General features: G+C 33.8%; 3 protein-coding genes across 3 annotated transcripts; 2 read left to right on the plus strand and 1 right to left on the minus strand.

Annotated features, from left to right (window-relative positions):
- Positions 1-493: 493 nt before the first annotated feature.
- Positions 494-4,814, plus strand: LOC114400086 (probable protein S-acyltransferase 17). The gene is made up of 10 exons (XM_028362358.1): positions 494-708; positions 787-880; positions 2,078-2,172; positions 2,272-2,439; positions 2,520-2,592; positions 2,702-2,754; positions 3,346-3,437; positions 3,530-3,582; positions 3,686-3,811; positions 4,257-4,814. Exons 1-10 carry the CDS (start codon positions 560-562, stop codon positions 4,530-4,532), a joined length of 1,179 nt encoding a protein of 392 aa, XP_028218159.1. The 5' UTR covers positions 494-559; the 3' UTR covers positions 4,533-4,814.
- On the minus strand, positions 4,709-15,275 carry LOC114400084 (protein BONZAI 3-like). Its single transcript, XM_028362356.1, has 16 exons — positions 14,973-15,275; positions 9,335-9,382; positions 8,620-8,768; positions 8,471-8,519; positions 7,391-7,447; positions 7,103-7,282; positions 6,864-6,998; positions 6,718-6,779; positions 6,518-6,614; positions 6,320-6,434; positions 6,161-6,237; positions 5,910-6,047; positions 5,639-5,806; positions 5,448-5,561; positions 5,235-5,331; positions 4,709-5,106 (listed from the first exon to the last, which is right to left on the minus strand). The coding sequence occupies exons 1-16, from the start codon at positions 15,138-15,140 to the stop codon at positions 4,976-4,978; spliced, it is 1,785 nt and encodes a 594-aa protein (XP_028218157.1). The 5' UTR covers positions 15,141-15,275; the 3' UTR covers positions 4,709-4,975.
- Positions 12,100-14,058, plus strand: LOC114400085. The gene is made up of 3 exons (XM_028362357.1): positions 12,100-13,116; positions 13,209-13,327; positions 13,440-14,058. The coding sequence occupies exons 1-3, from the start codon at positions 12,162-12,164 to the stop codon at positions 13,983-13,985; spliced, it is 1,620 nt and encodes a 539-aa protein (XP_028218158.1). The 5' UTR covers positions 12,100-12,161; the 3' UTR covers positions 13,986-14,058.
- Positions 15,276-17,875: the final 2,600 nt, after the last annotated feature.

Consider the following 17,875-nt stretch of genomic DNA (forward strand, 5'->3'; position numbering starts at 1 on the left):
AATTATGTATACACAATTCAGAATATCTAATCACAACTTATTATATATAATAAATTTATCGACTTTTAAAATAATTATTTTAAAATAATTTGACAATGTAAAATTATTTACACCACCAACCACTATATCACAATTAAACTCTACAAAATTTAGCAGATTAAACTTAGGTTGACTAGCGGTGGAATATTGGTGAATAAATCAAATGAATATGGAGAGTATTTCAACATCAACATTTTTTTTCAAAACTCAGTATTATTATTTCTAAAGACGTATTTATTGACGATTGATTATATTTAATGAACTTAATTTAGGTAAATGAAATATTTGCCAAGTGGCCAACGGAAAAAAAATATTTAATTTAAGCTTTTATTTTAATGATGGAAATGGATCTCCAATAGAAAAAAATTGAGGTAGTGAAATGTCACACCGTTTGTTTTTTATTACAGTAATAAATTTTATTAAAGAATTAATGGTTTGTCACAATTATTTTTTATCAATTGAGACCTAAATGGAGTTAAGAGAAGATTGGATATAGTGATTAACGTCCGATTGATGTGGAATGGGCGTAGAGTGGTTATTGGTGTGCCATGGCTTGGTCACTGCGGTGGTCGTTGTCTCTTTCCTCTGCGGTCGATGGCCAATCTTTGAGGGCACTTTCATCCAACGCATTCACTACTTCCTCACTTTCGGCGCTTACGATTACTTCCTGTATAGAGCTCTTCCATTTTCGCTTCCTTCATTTTCAATTACTTCATCTCTCTCACTCTTTCTCTCTCTCTTTTGCAGGCGTTTCGTTGGCGCTGTTTTTGGCCCTAAGTGTACGGATGCGGTTCTCTCCGTCGAATATTACTGTTGTGATCGTCCCAATCCTCTTCTACAGGTATTATATTATTTTCACCGTTCTTCTTTTTGTTTCGATTCATTGCTCCAATTTGTGCTATCAATTTTAATGTAGTGAAACTCTTCTTCGTATTTCGATGCTTTAACTTATCAGCGCCCAGCATTGTCTTTTGTGGATTGTGACCTGCAACTAACATGACAATGGGATCTATAAGCAGATTTGATTAGAAAAATTGCTTCGTCCAATTCATTACGGAAATAACCTTTTTATGTTATTTAGGTCATGATTTGGGCATTTCTGACATCTGAATACTGCATGTGGCCTTTTTTTTTGTGTGCAATACTATGAATGTCTAGGTAGGGTGCGAGTGCCTTCAGTTGGAACATCTTTTTTTTTTAAAGGATAATGATAATAATGTCCTTAAGTGGCATTATATTCCACTGGTTAAACTATTCACTTAGTCCTCATAGTTGTCCCTATTTTAAGTTTTAGTTCCTACACGAGAAAGCCTTTCTCTATACATTTCAACCAGGACCAAGTATGGAATAAGGCTTCATCCATGAGATTTACAGGATTGAATCCATAACACCTCCCATCTCTTGTCAGTGTTGCTATTTCTGTTCCAGTGGGAGAATTGCATAAAGTGATTCTTTGGCTCTATGGGAAAAGGGCCCACTCTATTAACCCATCTCAAAACATCCCACCACAAAGTCCTAGTTTTGATGCAAGAGAACATAACATGGCTGGCATTTTCCTCTTCAGATTCACATAAAGGACAGCTATAGGAAGGCAAATCCACCTGTCTCCTTCTCAGGTTATCCCTAATAGGTAATCTGTTTTTGAATAATCTCCAAGTGAAAGCAATTGCTCTTGGAGGAACTTTGAGATTCCAAATGATCTTTGAAGCACTATCCTCAATAGCAGCCCTGTCAGCTTCCATCAACAGATTATAAGCTGATTTTGTGGAGTAAATGCCACTAGGTTCAACCATCCAGGTTAGAAAGTCCTTGCTGGAATGCTGGATGTGAACGTTCTCAATCTCAGCCAAGAAAGTTGCTACCATGTCAATTTCATGGTCAAAAAAGTTTCTCCTCCAGATTAACTTCCACTCCCATCTATCCTCAACAAAATCACCCATTATGTTGATATTTCATGGTCAAAAGTCTCTCAGTAAGTTAGTGACTTCTATTGTTATGTTCTCCATTGGTTTGATGATTAAAATTCTGTTTATTGCAGATCATATATATCGTGATAATTGGTGTAACGTATTATTTCATTGCGAAGTCTTGCTTTGCCTATATCCCTGGATACTATTTAAGTGGAATTCACAGGTAGTGTACTCAGGGCCAATGTTGTACTCTTTTTTTGCTTAATGGTTTCTTCAGCATTATTCTATCCTGAATTTTGGTAGACCTTATATTTTTGTTTAGGTACACAAGCTTCTTGGCAGTTGTGGTTGGAATTCTGCTCTTTCTTTTGACCAGCTTTTCTGATCCAGGGACAATAAACACTGAGAATGTTGCTCACTATATTTCTGCTTATCCCTATGATAATATTATTTATTCAGAGAAAGAATGCTCCACTTGCAAAATTCCAAAGTGAGTTTGCTACTGTTGCTGAATTTTGTTGAAATATTGGTTAAATCTATCTATAAAACTGTCTTAATTTTTTTATGCAGACCTGCTAGGTCAAAACACTGCAGCATTTGTGATCGCTGTGTTGCTCGATTTGATCATCACTGTGGATGGATGGTTAGCAATCTTTGAAATTCTCCCTCTTTATAAGATTGCTTGCATTGTTCTCATTTAATATACATCATGTGTTTTTTTGGAGTTGTGCTGAAAGTTGTTTTACTCACAGAACAATTGCATAGGGGAGAAAAACACCCGGTATTTCATGGCTTTTCTATTGTGGTGAGTTCTATATGTATTCTTACACAAGTATCATTTCGTGTAATCTAATCTAACTTGTTCACAAAAGGAACCCCCAAAAGTATGACATGTTAGGAGACTGAGAAAAGATTTAGGAAGTTTCCTTTCCTTAGATAAAATTATTGAACTGAGGTTCACAGAGAGATATGTCAAATTTTGTCGAATCGTAGGATTTAAATCGCAAATCTTAAAATTCTAATAACTATGATCTGTACCTTCTTTTCTCTTTAATAAATCTTATTTCTGTTCTGGACAGGAAACTTCAGTTCCTGCATGTTACTTAAAATGTTTCTGTACCAATTCACTGCTCTTCTGTACCAATTCATTGCTCCACTCTCTCTTAAGTATTAAACTTGTTCAATACATTGTGAACAAGTGCTTTTCAGTATGCTATTTTGGCATCATTCAACGCTTCAGTCTTTTACCCTTTCTATAAGATGTAGTATAAATACTAGAAGATCATAGTAATAAACAATTTAGGGACTGATTTCAACTTTACCATAGATTTGCGATAAGTTATACATTCTTAATCTCTGGTTTTATTTGTATTTGTGATTCTTTCACATCTTGTAGGCATTTCCTTATATGCTTGTATGGAACAGTTGCCATTGTCTTGGTTCTTGCTGGAAGACTGAGAGAATTAAGAGTTGTTGATATTCTAACCGGTAATATAGATTTGCAACTAGTATCTATGTTCAGATTAAGTTGTTTCTTTTACTAATTTTGAGACTTCTCTATCCTTATCATAACACTGCAGTTTATTATGGAATAGAAAATTCTTTTCTGGATTTAGCTCCTAATGTTGTGCAGGTGAGGGATTCTTTTTGTGTGTCTGCATATTGATTGTTATGTATTTCTATTTTGATTGCCTATTTTCCATTTAAGTGGTTAGTGATGTTTTGTTATCATACAGTGGTTGTTGGGATCTTACAACACTCAGATACTTCTTATGGTGTTCCTTGCTATCGTTGGGATGCTGTTAGCTGGTTTCTTCGGTTACCATGCAAAGCTTTGCCTTACCAACACTACCACTAATGAGGTACCTTCTACCTGTAACCTTCAAATGTATTAAGCAATTTTGTTGTAAATGATAAAGGAGCCAGGAAGTGGCAAGGAATCTTTTTATCTTTTTTTCATGTGAACAAAAATCCCCATAAATAGAGAGGGACCAGAATACGATGCATTTAAATAGTTGAATTAGAGATGTAAGTTAGTATGATTGTGGGATCTATGTTGACAAGCCTGCACAAACTGGACGGTTGCTTTATCGTCTGAATTTAAAAGAAAACAATTAAGGTCTGGCTACTTTAATTGTGATGAGTCACCTCTACAGTTTGTGCTGGTTCGTGAATGCAGAATTGTTAATGGTTGCTTATCATTATCCAGTCTTGGTGATTTATTTAGCCATGAAACTGTATGCTTATGAGAGGTGCTAATGACACCCTGATGCTCAATGAAACTAAAGGTTTCTATGTGAATCACAGACTTTTAAGTGGCAAGATTACATGGACTGGCAGAGGAAGCTAAAAGAAGCAAATGTCAGTGCTGAAGCCCTAAAACAAAGTATTGGTGGAATGAGCAGTGAGAAACAGCCCTTGTTGAGCAAATGGAGAGCCTTCTTTCGAAAATCACCTCTAGAAGATGTGGTAGTAGTTAAGAATAATGTTTACGATAAAGGGTTCTTCCACAATATTCAGGAGGTTATTTCCCCTTTCTCTACAAGGCGGTCCTTTACACAAAACAAATTGAAGTCCAGCTGAATATGCTCCTAACATACGTGTCTTTCTAGTGGGTAGTGGGTCTATGCATTTCTTTAGATTACCCAATAAATCATCGTGAAAACCAGAAAAATGATATATTAAATTCTATTTTTAAATTAGAGTTCTAGACTAGATGTAGAGTGAAAATTGATTGTTTGTTAGCCCCCTTGTGTCTCTTTTTTTTTGGGTTGGTTTTGATGTATTATTCCCTATTAGAAAAAAACAGAAAGATACCAGTAGAGGAACCAGGAGTATATCACCCAAGATATATTTTCTTTGCAATATTGATCCCCAAGCAAACCTATTTACAATTCACATCAACGAGCAAATTTCAAAACATGCCAACTTGTTTAGCAGATAAAGATTTTGGCCATTGATTGCCTGCTACGAACCAAATAACATCTTCACTAATCCTTCTCCCTGACGTGCACGAGTTTAAAAATCTATTGCATGGTGGAAGTGGATGCTTTTGAGAAATGGGAAGGCAGTGGGTTAATGCCCCTGCTTCGCATAAAAGACAAAAATTGATCAGGTAGTTCTTCCAAAAGAGCTCGCACAACGGATATCTGCCCACCTGTCAAAAACACATGAGGGTGCATTTAACTTTAAATGGAATGAAATGAGTACAAAACTTGGAGGGGCCAAAATAGGCTAACGAATTGAATCACAAGCAAGTTAATTTGAGAAGCAACTGGTACTTACTTTGTACTTCTCTCATAGGCACAAATTGCACCATATCTCGTGTAGCTACACGACCAGTAGAACTCTCCAACCGACGCCCATTATCAGCATCCAGCACCTGCAATCCACAAGTATATTCATTATTCATTCTCACTAACAACAAAGCATTTTCATGCTACTAAATAATTAATGGGGTCTAAGGAAAAAAACTTGGACAAGGATGAGTAGTAGGACCTCCATGCTCGTGAAATCAGCACTTCCCACTCCAACTATAAGGATCGACAGGGGAAGGTCAGATGCTTCAACCAGAGCATTTATTGTTTCTTGAAGATCCGTAACAACTCCATCCTATGAGAAAATTAACCATTTGATTGGTTATTCATAATCATACCACAACCAGTATCGCCAATTCATTATCTTCTTACCGTTATGATAAGCAATACATAATACTTAGTGCTGCAATGTGATGTAAGAGCATGCGAAGCTATTTGTGCAGCCATGTTGATAACTGGGCCAAATAAAGTGGGTCCTGAGAGAGTGACACGGCATAAAGCACTGGCATAAGCATCCATTATGCCTTCAACTCCTGCAACCTAAACATGAAAGAAAACAAACTGTTAAGGTTAAATTGATAGAATAACAACAATGCAATTGCTATCCCAGGAGGGATAAAGAAGAAAAAGAAAAATTTCTCACCTCAGAGGCACCTGGATTCCCACATAGATTAAAACAGTGGGATACGGTACCACCAGGTATCTTTCCTCCAAAGCCCCAAGCAGGAAACTGCCTATCAGAATCATAAAACTGAATAACTTCTCCAACCTCCATTATAGCCTACAGATAAATACTGTGTTGGTTAGGCAAAACAATGGATCTATTGCGCTTCACATGTTAATGATTGAAAAGTTCATAATCATTCATTCACAAGAAGTAGATATCAAGCTTACCTGTTGGTATGAATTTAGCCGACCATATGCATCAATGTAATGCAAAGAATCTGAATGTTGAGGATTTCCATTTGAAGCTGGACACATGTTGAAGTGCTTGGCAAACTAAGATAAGAAATTCATAATCACCGTGAGCAATAGAAGAAAATTGTTACTTACCAGTGAAATCTACAGCAACCATGAAGTTCAGTTCAAAACCACTAGATATGTAGTCAATAAAACTGAATTGTTCCTTTTCGCAATATTGATCCACAAACAGTTGACCCTTCAGAACCTACATGGAAGAAATTCCAAAAAGTGAGGTTAAGCAAAGGAGTAGAGCAAAAATGTAATTCTATAGCGTAGGTCAACCGACACCTTCTCTTGTCTGTGGCGTGTGGATGGTATGATCAAATTTACGCCTGTTCTTTCTCCGTATAGCTTTTCAAGGTCTGCTACTGACTTCTGCACTTTACTGATTGCAATAAATTTTGATATCAATATATTTTTCATCCATAAACCAGAAAAGTATATGCCCAACAAAAATATAAGCCCGTTTCTAATAATTGCATTATTACCCAATAAGTACATGATCACCGCTGCTATTGAAATCAAAACACTCGATCACTAATGGACTATCCTGCACAGAAGTTTAAAAAATTTCAAAGCTAGATAAATACTATCTGGTAACATCAAATGGTAAGACCAAAGGTGGCAGGCTTACTTTACTTCCAAACTTGTGGCCACTAAGACAAACTGGTTTCCATTTTGGATTTAAATTGTCGTTGATAACTTCAGTCTTGCATATAGGAATATAACCTCCACTCTCAATCATTCTTGATATTCTTAGAAAAGGGTCCTACAAGAAAAACATATATTAGAGATTTTTCGAACGCCAAACAAAAAAAAAATGCACTTAATTAAATAGGGAACATGAATGTAGGTGGGGTATAGAATATGTACACTTTTAGAAAAGACATCCTTGTTATCCAAGTGAGAACAACTCAAGACCATCTCAACTGCACTTTTTGAAGCAACAGTCTCCTCAGCATGAATAGTTATTGCCCCAAGGTTTCTTAAAACACCATGCCCGCTTTTGTTTTGGAGCCTTAAAGATAAGCTCCTACTTGGTTTAGTCACAATCTGTGGCACACACAGTTCACACCAGCGTCACTCAGTGGCTACAATCTCAATTCTCAATGCAACAGTACTAACAAGCAGCACAATGAAAATGAATACAATGATACTGACCTCTGATAAAGTGCAACTGGTCATTCCAAGGAATTCTTGATCTCCCAGTTTTAGCGTCTGCAGGAACAACAGATGAAAAAATTTCTTGGTTTTCAAATATAAACTTCATAAGTCGTCATAACCATTCCCTAAAATATTTGGCAAGAGCAAGAGAGAATAATAAATTTGTAAAAATACTATTGCAATGCAAAATATATTTTAATTATGAAAATCTGCCATAAATTAATGTCTTTAATCACACAGGTTCATATAAAATTGAAGAGAGCACTCAAAAGGATTTATTTTCAAATCTAACCTAAAGTCCGTTCAGGTAAATAACTTTAATTAAAATTTTATTAAATGAATATTTAATATATAATTATATAAACATTTATGTATAAATTGGTTCTATAATAAAAAAAATCAAATAAGGTATAAGCTTTTCTTATAAGCTATTTTAAATAATTCTTTGGACTAAGTTAAAAATATTCTTATGAGAACAACAACAACAACAACAACGTCTTATCCCACTAGGTGGGGTCGGCTACATGGATCAACTTCCGCCATAATGTTCTATCAAGTACCATACTTCTTTATGAGAACATTATAATTTTTTTTTATAAATTATTTCAAATACTTGAACAAATGTTTATTTCATAAGATAAGTTTAAATAAATTGTTCATGAACTTTATAAATTAAATAATTTATCCCCTGATTGGAAAAAGGTAAATTATTCCTATTGAAATCGGTTGCTGTTTGCAATTGACATGATGACAAGGATATATTAACCTTTTCATTTGTAAAATCACTGAATAAAGTAGTTAAATGATTTGCAAAAAAAAAAAAGATTGAAAAAATCCTCCCTTTCCCTCCCCTCTCCCTCCAATCAAACTCTATATTAGTGATTTTTGTGAAGCCATTACATATATATGTTCAAACAAGAATAACATAAATACAGCTAAAATATTTTTCTTTAGAAAAATTCAGCAATCTACGAGTTGGCACTGCTTTGACTCAATCGAAAAGTATCACTGTAAAATCCTGACTGAGCAAACAATGCAGGGTTCATTTAGAGGGCAGAGTTATTATGATTTACAAACCTTGGTGGGAACACTATGATATTTTGTATCAATGTCATACACATGAAATCTGAAAGAAAAGTAAAATATGAGAGGAGTTATATTATTGCAATACAAGCACGCCATTTGTAGCTTGGGAATAGGTGCAAGACAGATCAAGGATGGCTTACTCAAGTGGTTGCACAATTTCGAAGTGAAATGCAACACTAATTTTCTCTATCCACTCTGGATTCAAACAATTCAGAATGACTTCAGTGCGACCTAATTCTTCCAATTTACCATCTCTTTTCTTTGCATAAACTACAACCATGGGATCACTCTGGAAGAATAAGGGGAAAAAATCAGCTAAATTATGCTCACAAAGGCCTATTTGATCAATGTGCATGTACCAAACTAAACTTCCACGAAGATATTGAAACTTTCACATAAAAGATAATTATTTTTATTTTTATGTTTACGAAAAACAAATTTTTGTAAATAACGTCGTTAAACTTGAGATTTACATGAATTTGTGGAGGAACTGTGACTCTGCTAATAAAATTTTACATACTGGTTTCTACAGTCTAAAAAATAACTTCAAAGCATTTGCATGATTAGCATCACTAGATTATTAAGAGTGTAAATGAAAAATAATACATGCTATGTACTTATTGAAAAATAGTAATACTAACATACAAGAAACTTTATTTGTCTAAAATATTTTGGATTGTGATTGCTTTGCCTAGCATAAACAGAGGTAAGGATATTAAGGCAAATGCAAAGGTATTTCAGGAAGAAAAAGAACGGTCACACGTAAATAAGCATGAAACATCGAGAAATAAAAGAAAATGAGAACCATTTCGAATCTTTTGTATAACATTTGCAGCCATTCCATAGAAAATATACCTTTGATGCAATGTCCAGATCAAGTAAGTTAGATGCTGAGAGAGATAACTGTAGCAAAAAAAATAGAAGACCATAATCATTTCCACCATGTCCAGGTTCCAAAAATAACAAATAGTACATTTGAATAAACAAAAAACAAAAATGAACAGAAAAAAAGTTAGAAAACAAACAAATACTCGTGAAAAACCTATACATGCTTTATGATATTAAAAAAAATCCTAAAAACAACACTCGAAAACATTCATTTTGGTGGACGGATTTACTCAGGGTAGCATAAGACATTTGCTAGTTAGCTTTTCTAGAGCTTATGTTTTAGAATCACATTATAAAAAACAAATGCTTGACAACATGAAACTTTAATTTGCGAAATTTAAATCCCCCATTTTTTAATCAATATTTGGCAGTTTATCACATATCTGAACATAAACTTCTATGGTTTTCCAGTAAACAGGTATCTTATAAAATAAATTATCTTCACAAAAGTTTATCTGGCAAATTAACTTCATTAATTTCTACCATTAAATGATATTCGAATTTAACATCATTTTTTTCTTTTGGCGTTGGGGAGACTAAGGAGGGAACTCACAAATGTGATTTTACGTTGTATTGAGAATTTTATCTTGATTTTGATTTTGCAGTTTAGTTTCGAACACACAATAAATTTAACAGTGTTTAGTTGGGATAGAAAAGGAAAAAAAAATAATGTTTGTAAACCTTTTATCAGAGTGGATCCCGCAAGAAGTGAGACCTAAAATATATATTTTTTTACTTTTAATATGTTAGGCATTTTTATCAATATATGTGGTTTTTTTCAGTATAAAGTCTGTTTTACTTTATAAGTACTAATAAAAAATAATTTTAGTTCTCTTATCTTAAAGTCAAGTCAATCTTGCCTTTTATTTGACGAAAAGATTCAGGATAAAATATTTGTTTTAGGCTATATTTAATTCCTAATCGAATCCTAAATTAATAAAAGAAATTTCTTTACACACAATCTTATAACAATTCTTTGATTCATCACAATCTATATTTGTTAGGCTTGGCTTAACTCTCAGATAATTAAGAAAAAAAGACTTAAAGCAAAATTTCTTTACACACAATCTATATAACAATTCTTTGATTCGTTACAATCTATCAATTAATTTAACTTAATAATGTTTTAGTTTATTTTACTCAACTAATTAGAAAACATTTATGATATGATATTTAAAATAATTAATATAAAATCAATAATCTTATTATATATTATATATGATAATAAAATTTCATTACTCTGTACCAGTGTTGTTAAATGGCGGCCATGGCGGCGCCATGGCGGTTTTCCATGGCGGGTTTGCGAAAAAACGCCACCGAATAGCGGTGGCGTGGCGGGTTTGGGATGGCGGCGCCATGGCGGTCGTGGCGGGATGGCGGAAATGGCGGAAATCTTCGGCTTTTGTCCGCGGTAGGAGTTGGGCCGACCCGACCCAACCCTACCCGGTTAGTCATTAAATTAAAACCTTCCACAGCTTGCGTTCAGAACACCTAGCCGTCCCTCCAACAGCTTCCATTCCCTCCCGAACCTGCCTGCGTCCCTCCCGAACCCCGCCGCTCCCAGCCGCCGCCGCGACACCACCCCCTCCCCGCCGCACCCAGCCGCCGCCGCGACGAGGCCCGCAACGCACGAACGGCGCCGACGACCTCCAACGACGAGCCCCGGCAACGCGCGACGAGCCCCCATTTCTCTGTCTCGCGAAAGAAGACGACGAAGAAGAGGAAGGAAGAAGACGGGTCAGCTGATCTGTTTCTTTTTTTTTTTTGGGCTTTTTGCTGTTGACACCCCCCATTTTTCTGTCTATAACTTTTTTTTTTCCTTTTGCTATTTGACACCCCCCGTTTTACTGTCTACAGCTTTTTTTTTCCTTTTGCTATTTGACACCCCTTTTTACTGTTAACAGTCCCTTTTTTTTCGTATTTGACACCACAATTTTTTTTTTTCTGTTCAGACCTCTTTTAAATGGCTGAACCATCATCCGATGCTGCTACTGCAAGTGCAACGAGGAAAAATAAGGCAGACCCAGGCTGGAAATATTGCCATTCACTAGTGGAAGGAGATACAAACACCATTGTTTGTAATTTTTGTGGAAAAATCACTAAGGGAGGAATAACCCGAGCCAAACAACACCTGATTGGGAAGTCGGGCAACGTTGCAGCTTGCAAGAAAACTCCCCCAAATGTAATCGAAGAGTTGAAGGAATATATGGCTACAAAAAAAAGTGGGACCACTTACAGTACTTCTGGCAGTGGTAATATGGCAAATATAAGAGATTTTGAATTTGGTGAATCGATTGGATGTGATGGAAGTGAAGAAGATGAGTTTGCGGACTCTTGTAATGCTGCTGCAAGTGCAAAGACAAAGTGTGGGACTAAAAAAGGACCAATGGACAAATTCTGTAAGAATCCAGAAAATGCAATCAATCGGAGAAAAATGGAGATGCTGAGGCAAATGAACATAAGAGAGTCAATGGATAAGAATGAAGTATTGAAGGTGCATCAACATATTGCTCGCTTTTGGTACCAAGCAAGTTTGTCATTCAACCTCATTAAATTGAAAAGCTTTGAGAACATGGTTGCAGCCATTGGTCAATATGGGCCACATTTGCCCATTCCTAGCTATCATGACATCAGAGTTCCACTCTTGAAGAAGGAAGTTGAATATACTGAAAATTTGATGAAAGGCCATAGGGAGCAATGGGTCAAGTATGGTTGTACTATTATGTATGATGCATGGACTGATCGGAAACAAAGATGCATCATTAATTTTTTGATTAACTCTCAAGCTGGTACCATGTTTTTGAAGTCTGTTGATGGCTCTGATTTTGTGAAGACAGGTGAAAAGCTTTTTGAGTTGCTTGATGCCATTGTGGAGGAAGTTGGAGAAGAGAATGTTGTTCAAGTTGTAACCGATAATGGGAGCAACTATGTTTTAGCGGGTAAGTTGTTGGAGGAGAAAAGGAAACATATTTATTGGACTCCTTGTGCAGCTCATTGTATTGATTTGATGCTTGAAGATATTGGGAAGCTTCCCTTGATAAGGAAGACCATTAGAAGGGCAATTAATCTAGTTGGGTTTATCTATGCCCATTCTAGTACCTTAAGTTTGTTGAGAAATTTTACAAACAAGAGGGAATTGGTGAGACATGCTATTACTAGATTTGCCACTTCTTATCTAACCTTGGAAAGGCTTCACAAAGAGAAAGCCAATATTAGAAAAATGTTTACTTCTGACGAATGGACCTTGAACAAGCTATCTAAGGAGCCTAAGGGAAAAGAAGCTGCAAAGGTAGTGCTCATGCCTTCTTTTTGGAATAGTGTGGTTTACACTCTTAAAGTCATGGCTCCACTTGTGAAAGTGCTTCGTCTTGTGGATGGTGAAAGGAAACCAGCCATGGGCTATATTTATGAAGCAATGGACAAGGCAAAAGAAACAATTATGAAGTCTTTCAACAACAATGAAAGCAAGTACAAAGATGTGTTTGAAATCATTGATAAAAGATGGAATTGTCAGCTTCATAGGCCATTGCATGCAGCTGCCCACTTCTTAAATCCAGAGTTCTTTTATGACAACACTGACTTAGAGTTTGATTTTGAGGTCACCAATGGTTTGTTTGAGTGCATTAAGAAGTTGATTCCACAATTTGATGTGCAACAGAAAATTCTAACCGAGTTGCATCTTTACAAGATTGGTGTTGACCACTTTGGTTCCGACTTTGCAATGGCTCAAAGGAAAACCCATTCTCCTAGTAAGAAACTTTTATCATACTATTTTTTTTATGTATTAGTGTTAGAATTCAGAATTCTAAGTTATGCTCTTGGTTGGTAATTGGTATTGCAGCATATTGGTGGCGAATGTTTGGGTCACAAACTCCAAATTTGCAGAAGCTGGCTATTAAGATTTTGAGTTTGACTTGCAGTGCTTCAGGATGTGAAAGAAATTGGAGTGTGTTTGAGCAAGTAATTGTGACAAAACTCTAACTATACTTTTTAATTTTATTTAATTTTGATGATCAAGTTATATTTGGAGTATATTTGAGATTGAAATCAACATTTATTTGTTATGTTGTAGATTCATTCCAAAAAAAGAAATAGGCTTGAGCACAAGAGGTTGCATGATTTGGTGTTTGTCAAATACAACCAACAATTGAAGCAAAGATATAATGCAAGAGATGAAATTGATCCAATTTCTCTTAATGATATTGATGTATGCAATGAATGGCTCGTGGGAGAGATGGATCAAGATGATGATAATGATGCTGGAAATGATTTGGTATTTGAAGATGATGATGTTCTAAATTGGGCAACTGTGTATCAGGCTTCGGGGGTTGGAGAGTGTAGGATGTATACTAGGCGGAAAAAGCAAAAAACAAGTGTTGCTGCTGCCCAAACTTCTAAAAAACAGGCAATGGTTGTTGGATCTTCATCAAGGAAGCAAAAAGCAGTCCAAGAAAATGATGAGGATCTAGATGTTGAGGAGAATATTGATGTTGAATCTGAAGAAGAAGAAATCATGGTCAATTTTGAGGCGTCTGATGGGGAAGAGGGAGAGGGAGATGCTCCATTACCATATGATAACAACGAAGATGATTATGTTGGGATTGGAGAAGATGATTAGAGCCTCAACCTTCACTTTGCACTTTGCATTATGTTTTTATCATTTTCTTATTTTGAACTCTTTAATGAGTTTATTTGGTGTTGGTACTTGATTATTGTATGAACTCATGAAACTTTTTTAGTTTATTTGAATGCAATCCTTTGTTTTTTTCAATTTCAATGAGTTTATATATATGTTTTTTTTTTTTTTGTGTCCGCCATGACATCCGCCATTTTCCGCTACGCCATCCGCCATATTTTTATGGCGGATTTTTGACTTTCCGCCATGAACCGCCATCCACCATTAACAACATTGCTCTGTACATATTGTTTATTCACAACTTTATCATTCTATTTTTTTCTAATCCAGAATATCACCTAACTAAAAACATATAATACTAATTCTTTTGAGGTAATTAATATCTTTCAACAAATGAGGGTAGATTCTTTGTTTAGAGTTTATTGATCATATATTTCACAATGTAAAAATATAGTTGAATCATAATTATTGTTAATATAATTATTAAAATAATTACCATAAAATTTAATAAATTTATCATATATAATAAATTGTGATTATTTACACTGTGAAAATATAATTCTTTTTCTCTATTCTTAACATATAATAATAAATATATTTATATCCTGTCTAGACAAGATTCTCTTGACTCTCTTATGTGCGTTGAAATTCTTTCTCTCTCCTTCCATCCTTTGTTTATGTGAAAATCTTCTCCTTGTCTTTTCCCTGATTACCTTATTAATTTGGTTTGATTGGAAGAAGATATACAACAAAAGATTGACCTCACTCGTTCTTCGCAGGAAAAAGCGTATAAAGCACAACAACAACTATTAAAAAAGAAGAAGAAAAAGTATAACTGAAATTTTTCTTTAACTTTTTCAGAAAAGTCCGCGAAACAAATAAACCAAAATTGTGGCGATAATGAATAGGTTGAGTGGACGCATTGTGTGAGAATGACAATATTAATTAGTGATTAAGATAGAAAAGTACCTCAACTTGCGTGAACAATTGTTGAAACCCTTGCGTCTTGTAAAAGAAATCAACAGCGTCGTTTTGGCCCCCATTGTTGTTCGTCGTGGCGCCAGTGCCAGTGGCTTCATTGCTCTTCCCTCCCACCGCTTGCTTCCCTCCTTTGATATCTGAAAAACACGTTCCCATTCTCTCTCTGCAAAAATATGTTCCTAGCTAATTTCTATATCGCCAGTGAGCGATTAGATTAGGGTTTTTTTTTTATCTGTTTCTAAATTTTGTTGTTATTATGTATTTAATTTAATAACGTTTTTGTCAAAAACTGGCTATAAAGAGCAATGTGTTGAGTTGCCTTTCTTCGTTACCTTTTATAGCTCATAACGGAAGCTTCTGTTGATTTGATTTCTATTGTTCTCCGTTACAGTGTGTTTGGATAAATATGTTGGAATATTTTATTATAAAATTAAATTTAAATTATTTGAATTAATTCAATTTAAAATTAATTTTTAACATAGAATAATTTTTTAACGTGGAATCAAACACGCATTCAAACCTTTACATGTATTATGCAATGCCATGACGCGCATGCAAATGCAATGTATGTTGATCATTTCAATGTTAATCAACAAACATTTTAAAAAACTTGCGGAACAATCAAGAGATTTTGTATTTCTAGCATGTCATTATGATATGGTTCTAATGTCCCCACAACATAAATAAAAACCTAATATAAATGTCAACAAACATTTAATTATTTTTTTGGAAAATAAAAGGCCAGCTGACAAAAGATGAGGAATGTCTTACTCATTTCTCGTAGGTGTGTGATTTCCAAGTAGGAGCATACTTTTAGATAGATTTCCTGAGAGTGTGTTTGGATAAGAAAATTTAAAATTTTGAGAAATTTTAAATTTTAAGGATTTTAAATACTTCAATTGAAATTATTTTATTTTCAAAATTTTGTGTTTGGATAAAAAAATAAAATTATGAGGGTGAAAGAAAATAAATGCAGAAAGAAAAGAATATATGGTTGATGTGTTTCGAAAGAGAAGAAAAGAATATTGATGCAACATAGGAAGTGACAAGAAAATCGAAAAATATGGTCGTACACTACCACACCCGACCACAACATATCAACGACATAAGCAATGGCCCAGGCCCTTGACGCCAACGAACACCTTCGTCCCATAATGGGCTGTGACAGTTGCTCCCCTGACTGACGAATACAATTCTACGTGTTTTCCTACGTCCACACTCGATCGACGCTTCGCGAACTTAGACGATATTTCTTGAAGAAGAAGATCATCATTGTAAGGGAAATTGTTTGGAAGGTTTTTCTATCAAAAGAAGAGAGTTTTAATTTCTCATCTTTTAAAAGAAAATTAAAATTATACATTTTTAGTTGTTTAAAATTCAGTTTTAAAATTTTAAAAATTTAAATTTTTCATAAAAAAATATAAATAATGAATTTTAGATTAAAGAAATTTAAATTCTCTGGTAACTTATTTTTCTTATTTAAAATTCTCTATCCAAATATTTAATTATTTTCAACAATTTCAAACCTTATTTAGTATCTTTTAAATAATCTTTCGACTTATTTTATATAGTAAATATTCAATGTTTTTTTATATGTTTTCAAGACTTTAAATATATATATATATATATATATATATATATATATATATATATATATATATATATATATATATATATATATTATTTAATACGTTTTATAAAATATTCAAAAGATTTGGAGGAAGTTTTATAAGAAGATATAACATTATTTTTTAATGAAATATCTAAAGCATATTCATCCCTATTAAAGTTTTGAAAATGGCATTATTTTTAAAATCTAAATATACATTACACTTTAATTTATTTTAATATAAATAACTTCTTTTTAGAAATAAACTTATATCTTATATCCTCAACATTAATAGTTATCGTGTACAGTGAGATTTTATATTTTTAGTAACTTTTTATTTAATATTATCGTTAATTTTTTAGTTAATAGTGTATTCACTTAATTTAAAATTTAAACACAAAAAATTCATAATACTTTTAAATATTATTTTAGAAACTACATATATCCTTCAAATATCATAATACTTTAAGTATTTATTGTAATTAAATATTTAAAACTTTAATTTGAAACTAATGTTTAAATTGAAATTATCTCGTGCAAATTGATTTTCGCTCTTGATAGTTAAATATATTATTTTAAAGAGAGTAAATTATGTTGACATATTTCGGATTTTTGAGATTGTTTGTAAGTCTTGCTTTTGTAAGGTTGACACGACAACCTAGTTTTGTAGACATACAAGGTGTAGTGTTTTTTAAATAAGGATTTTAATATAACGTGTAAGAAGTGTTAGTGTAATATTTTTTAAATAATTAGGGGTTAGTAATTAGTATAATATATAAAAAGTATAATATATATATCTCAAATAATTAAAAGATTTAGTGTAAAGGTAAAAGAATGAGAAGTGTCCAGACAACTTTGACGAAATTTCAGAAATATCAATGTAATTTACCCTATTTTCAGAAATAACACCCGAAATTGAATTGGAAAGGTTTGGTTTGTGCAACACCCCTTCCAATGGGCAGGGCTGAATCATGACTTTATGACTCAAGCTCTTCCTCACGTTTTATCACAGACGGGTTTTGATGCTGTGTAATTGGGTGGGATTTCATTATGGATTACATCAATTTTTCATTTTTTTTTTCTCTTTTGTTTGCCATATGCGATCTCATTATGTTTTATTTCTTTATTTTTTTTAGGTGCTTGCTTGGAAGGATCACACAAATGGATTCATTGGCCTCTTTTTCTTCTCTAAACTCTTTACTATCAAAATATTTTGTTATTTTTTCTTTTTTCTTGATTTTTTCCTTTTTTGGATTCAAATTTTTATTTGTTTTTTTGTCTT

The sequence above is a fragment of the Glycine soja genome, chromosome 19 (assembly GCF_004193775.1).
Source record: "Glycine soja cultivar W05 chromosome 19, ASM419377v2, whole genome shotgun sequence".
NCBI lineage: Eukaryota > Viridiplantae > Streptophyta > Magnoliopsida > Fabales > Fabaceae > Glycine > Glycine soja.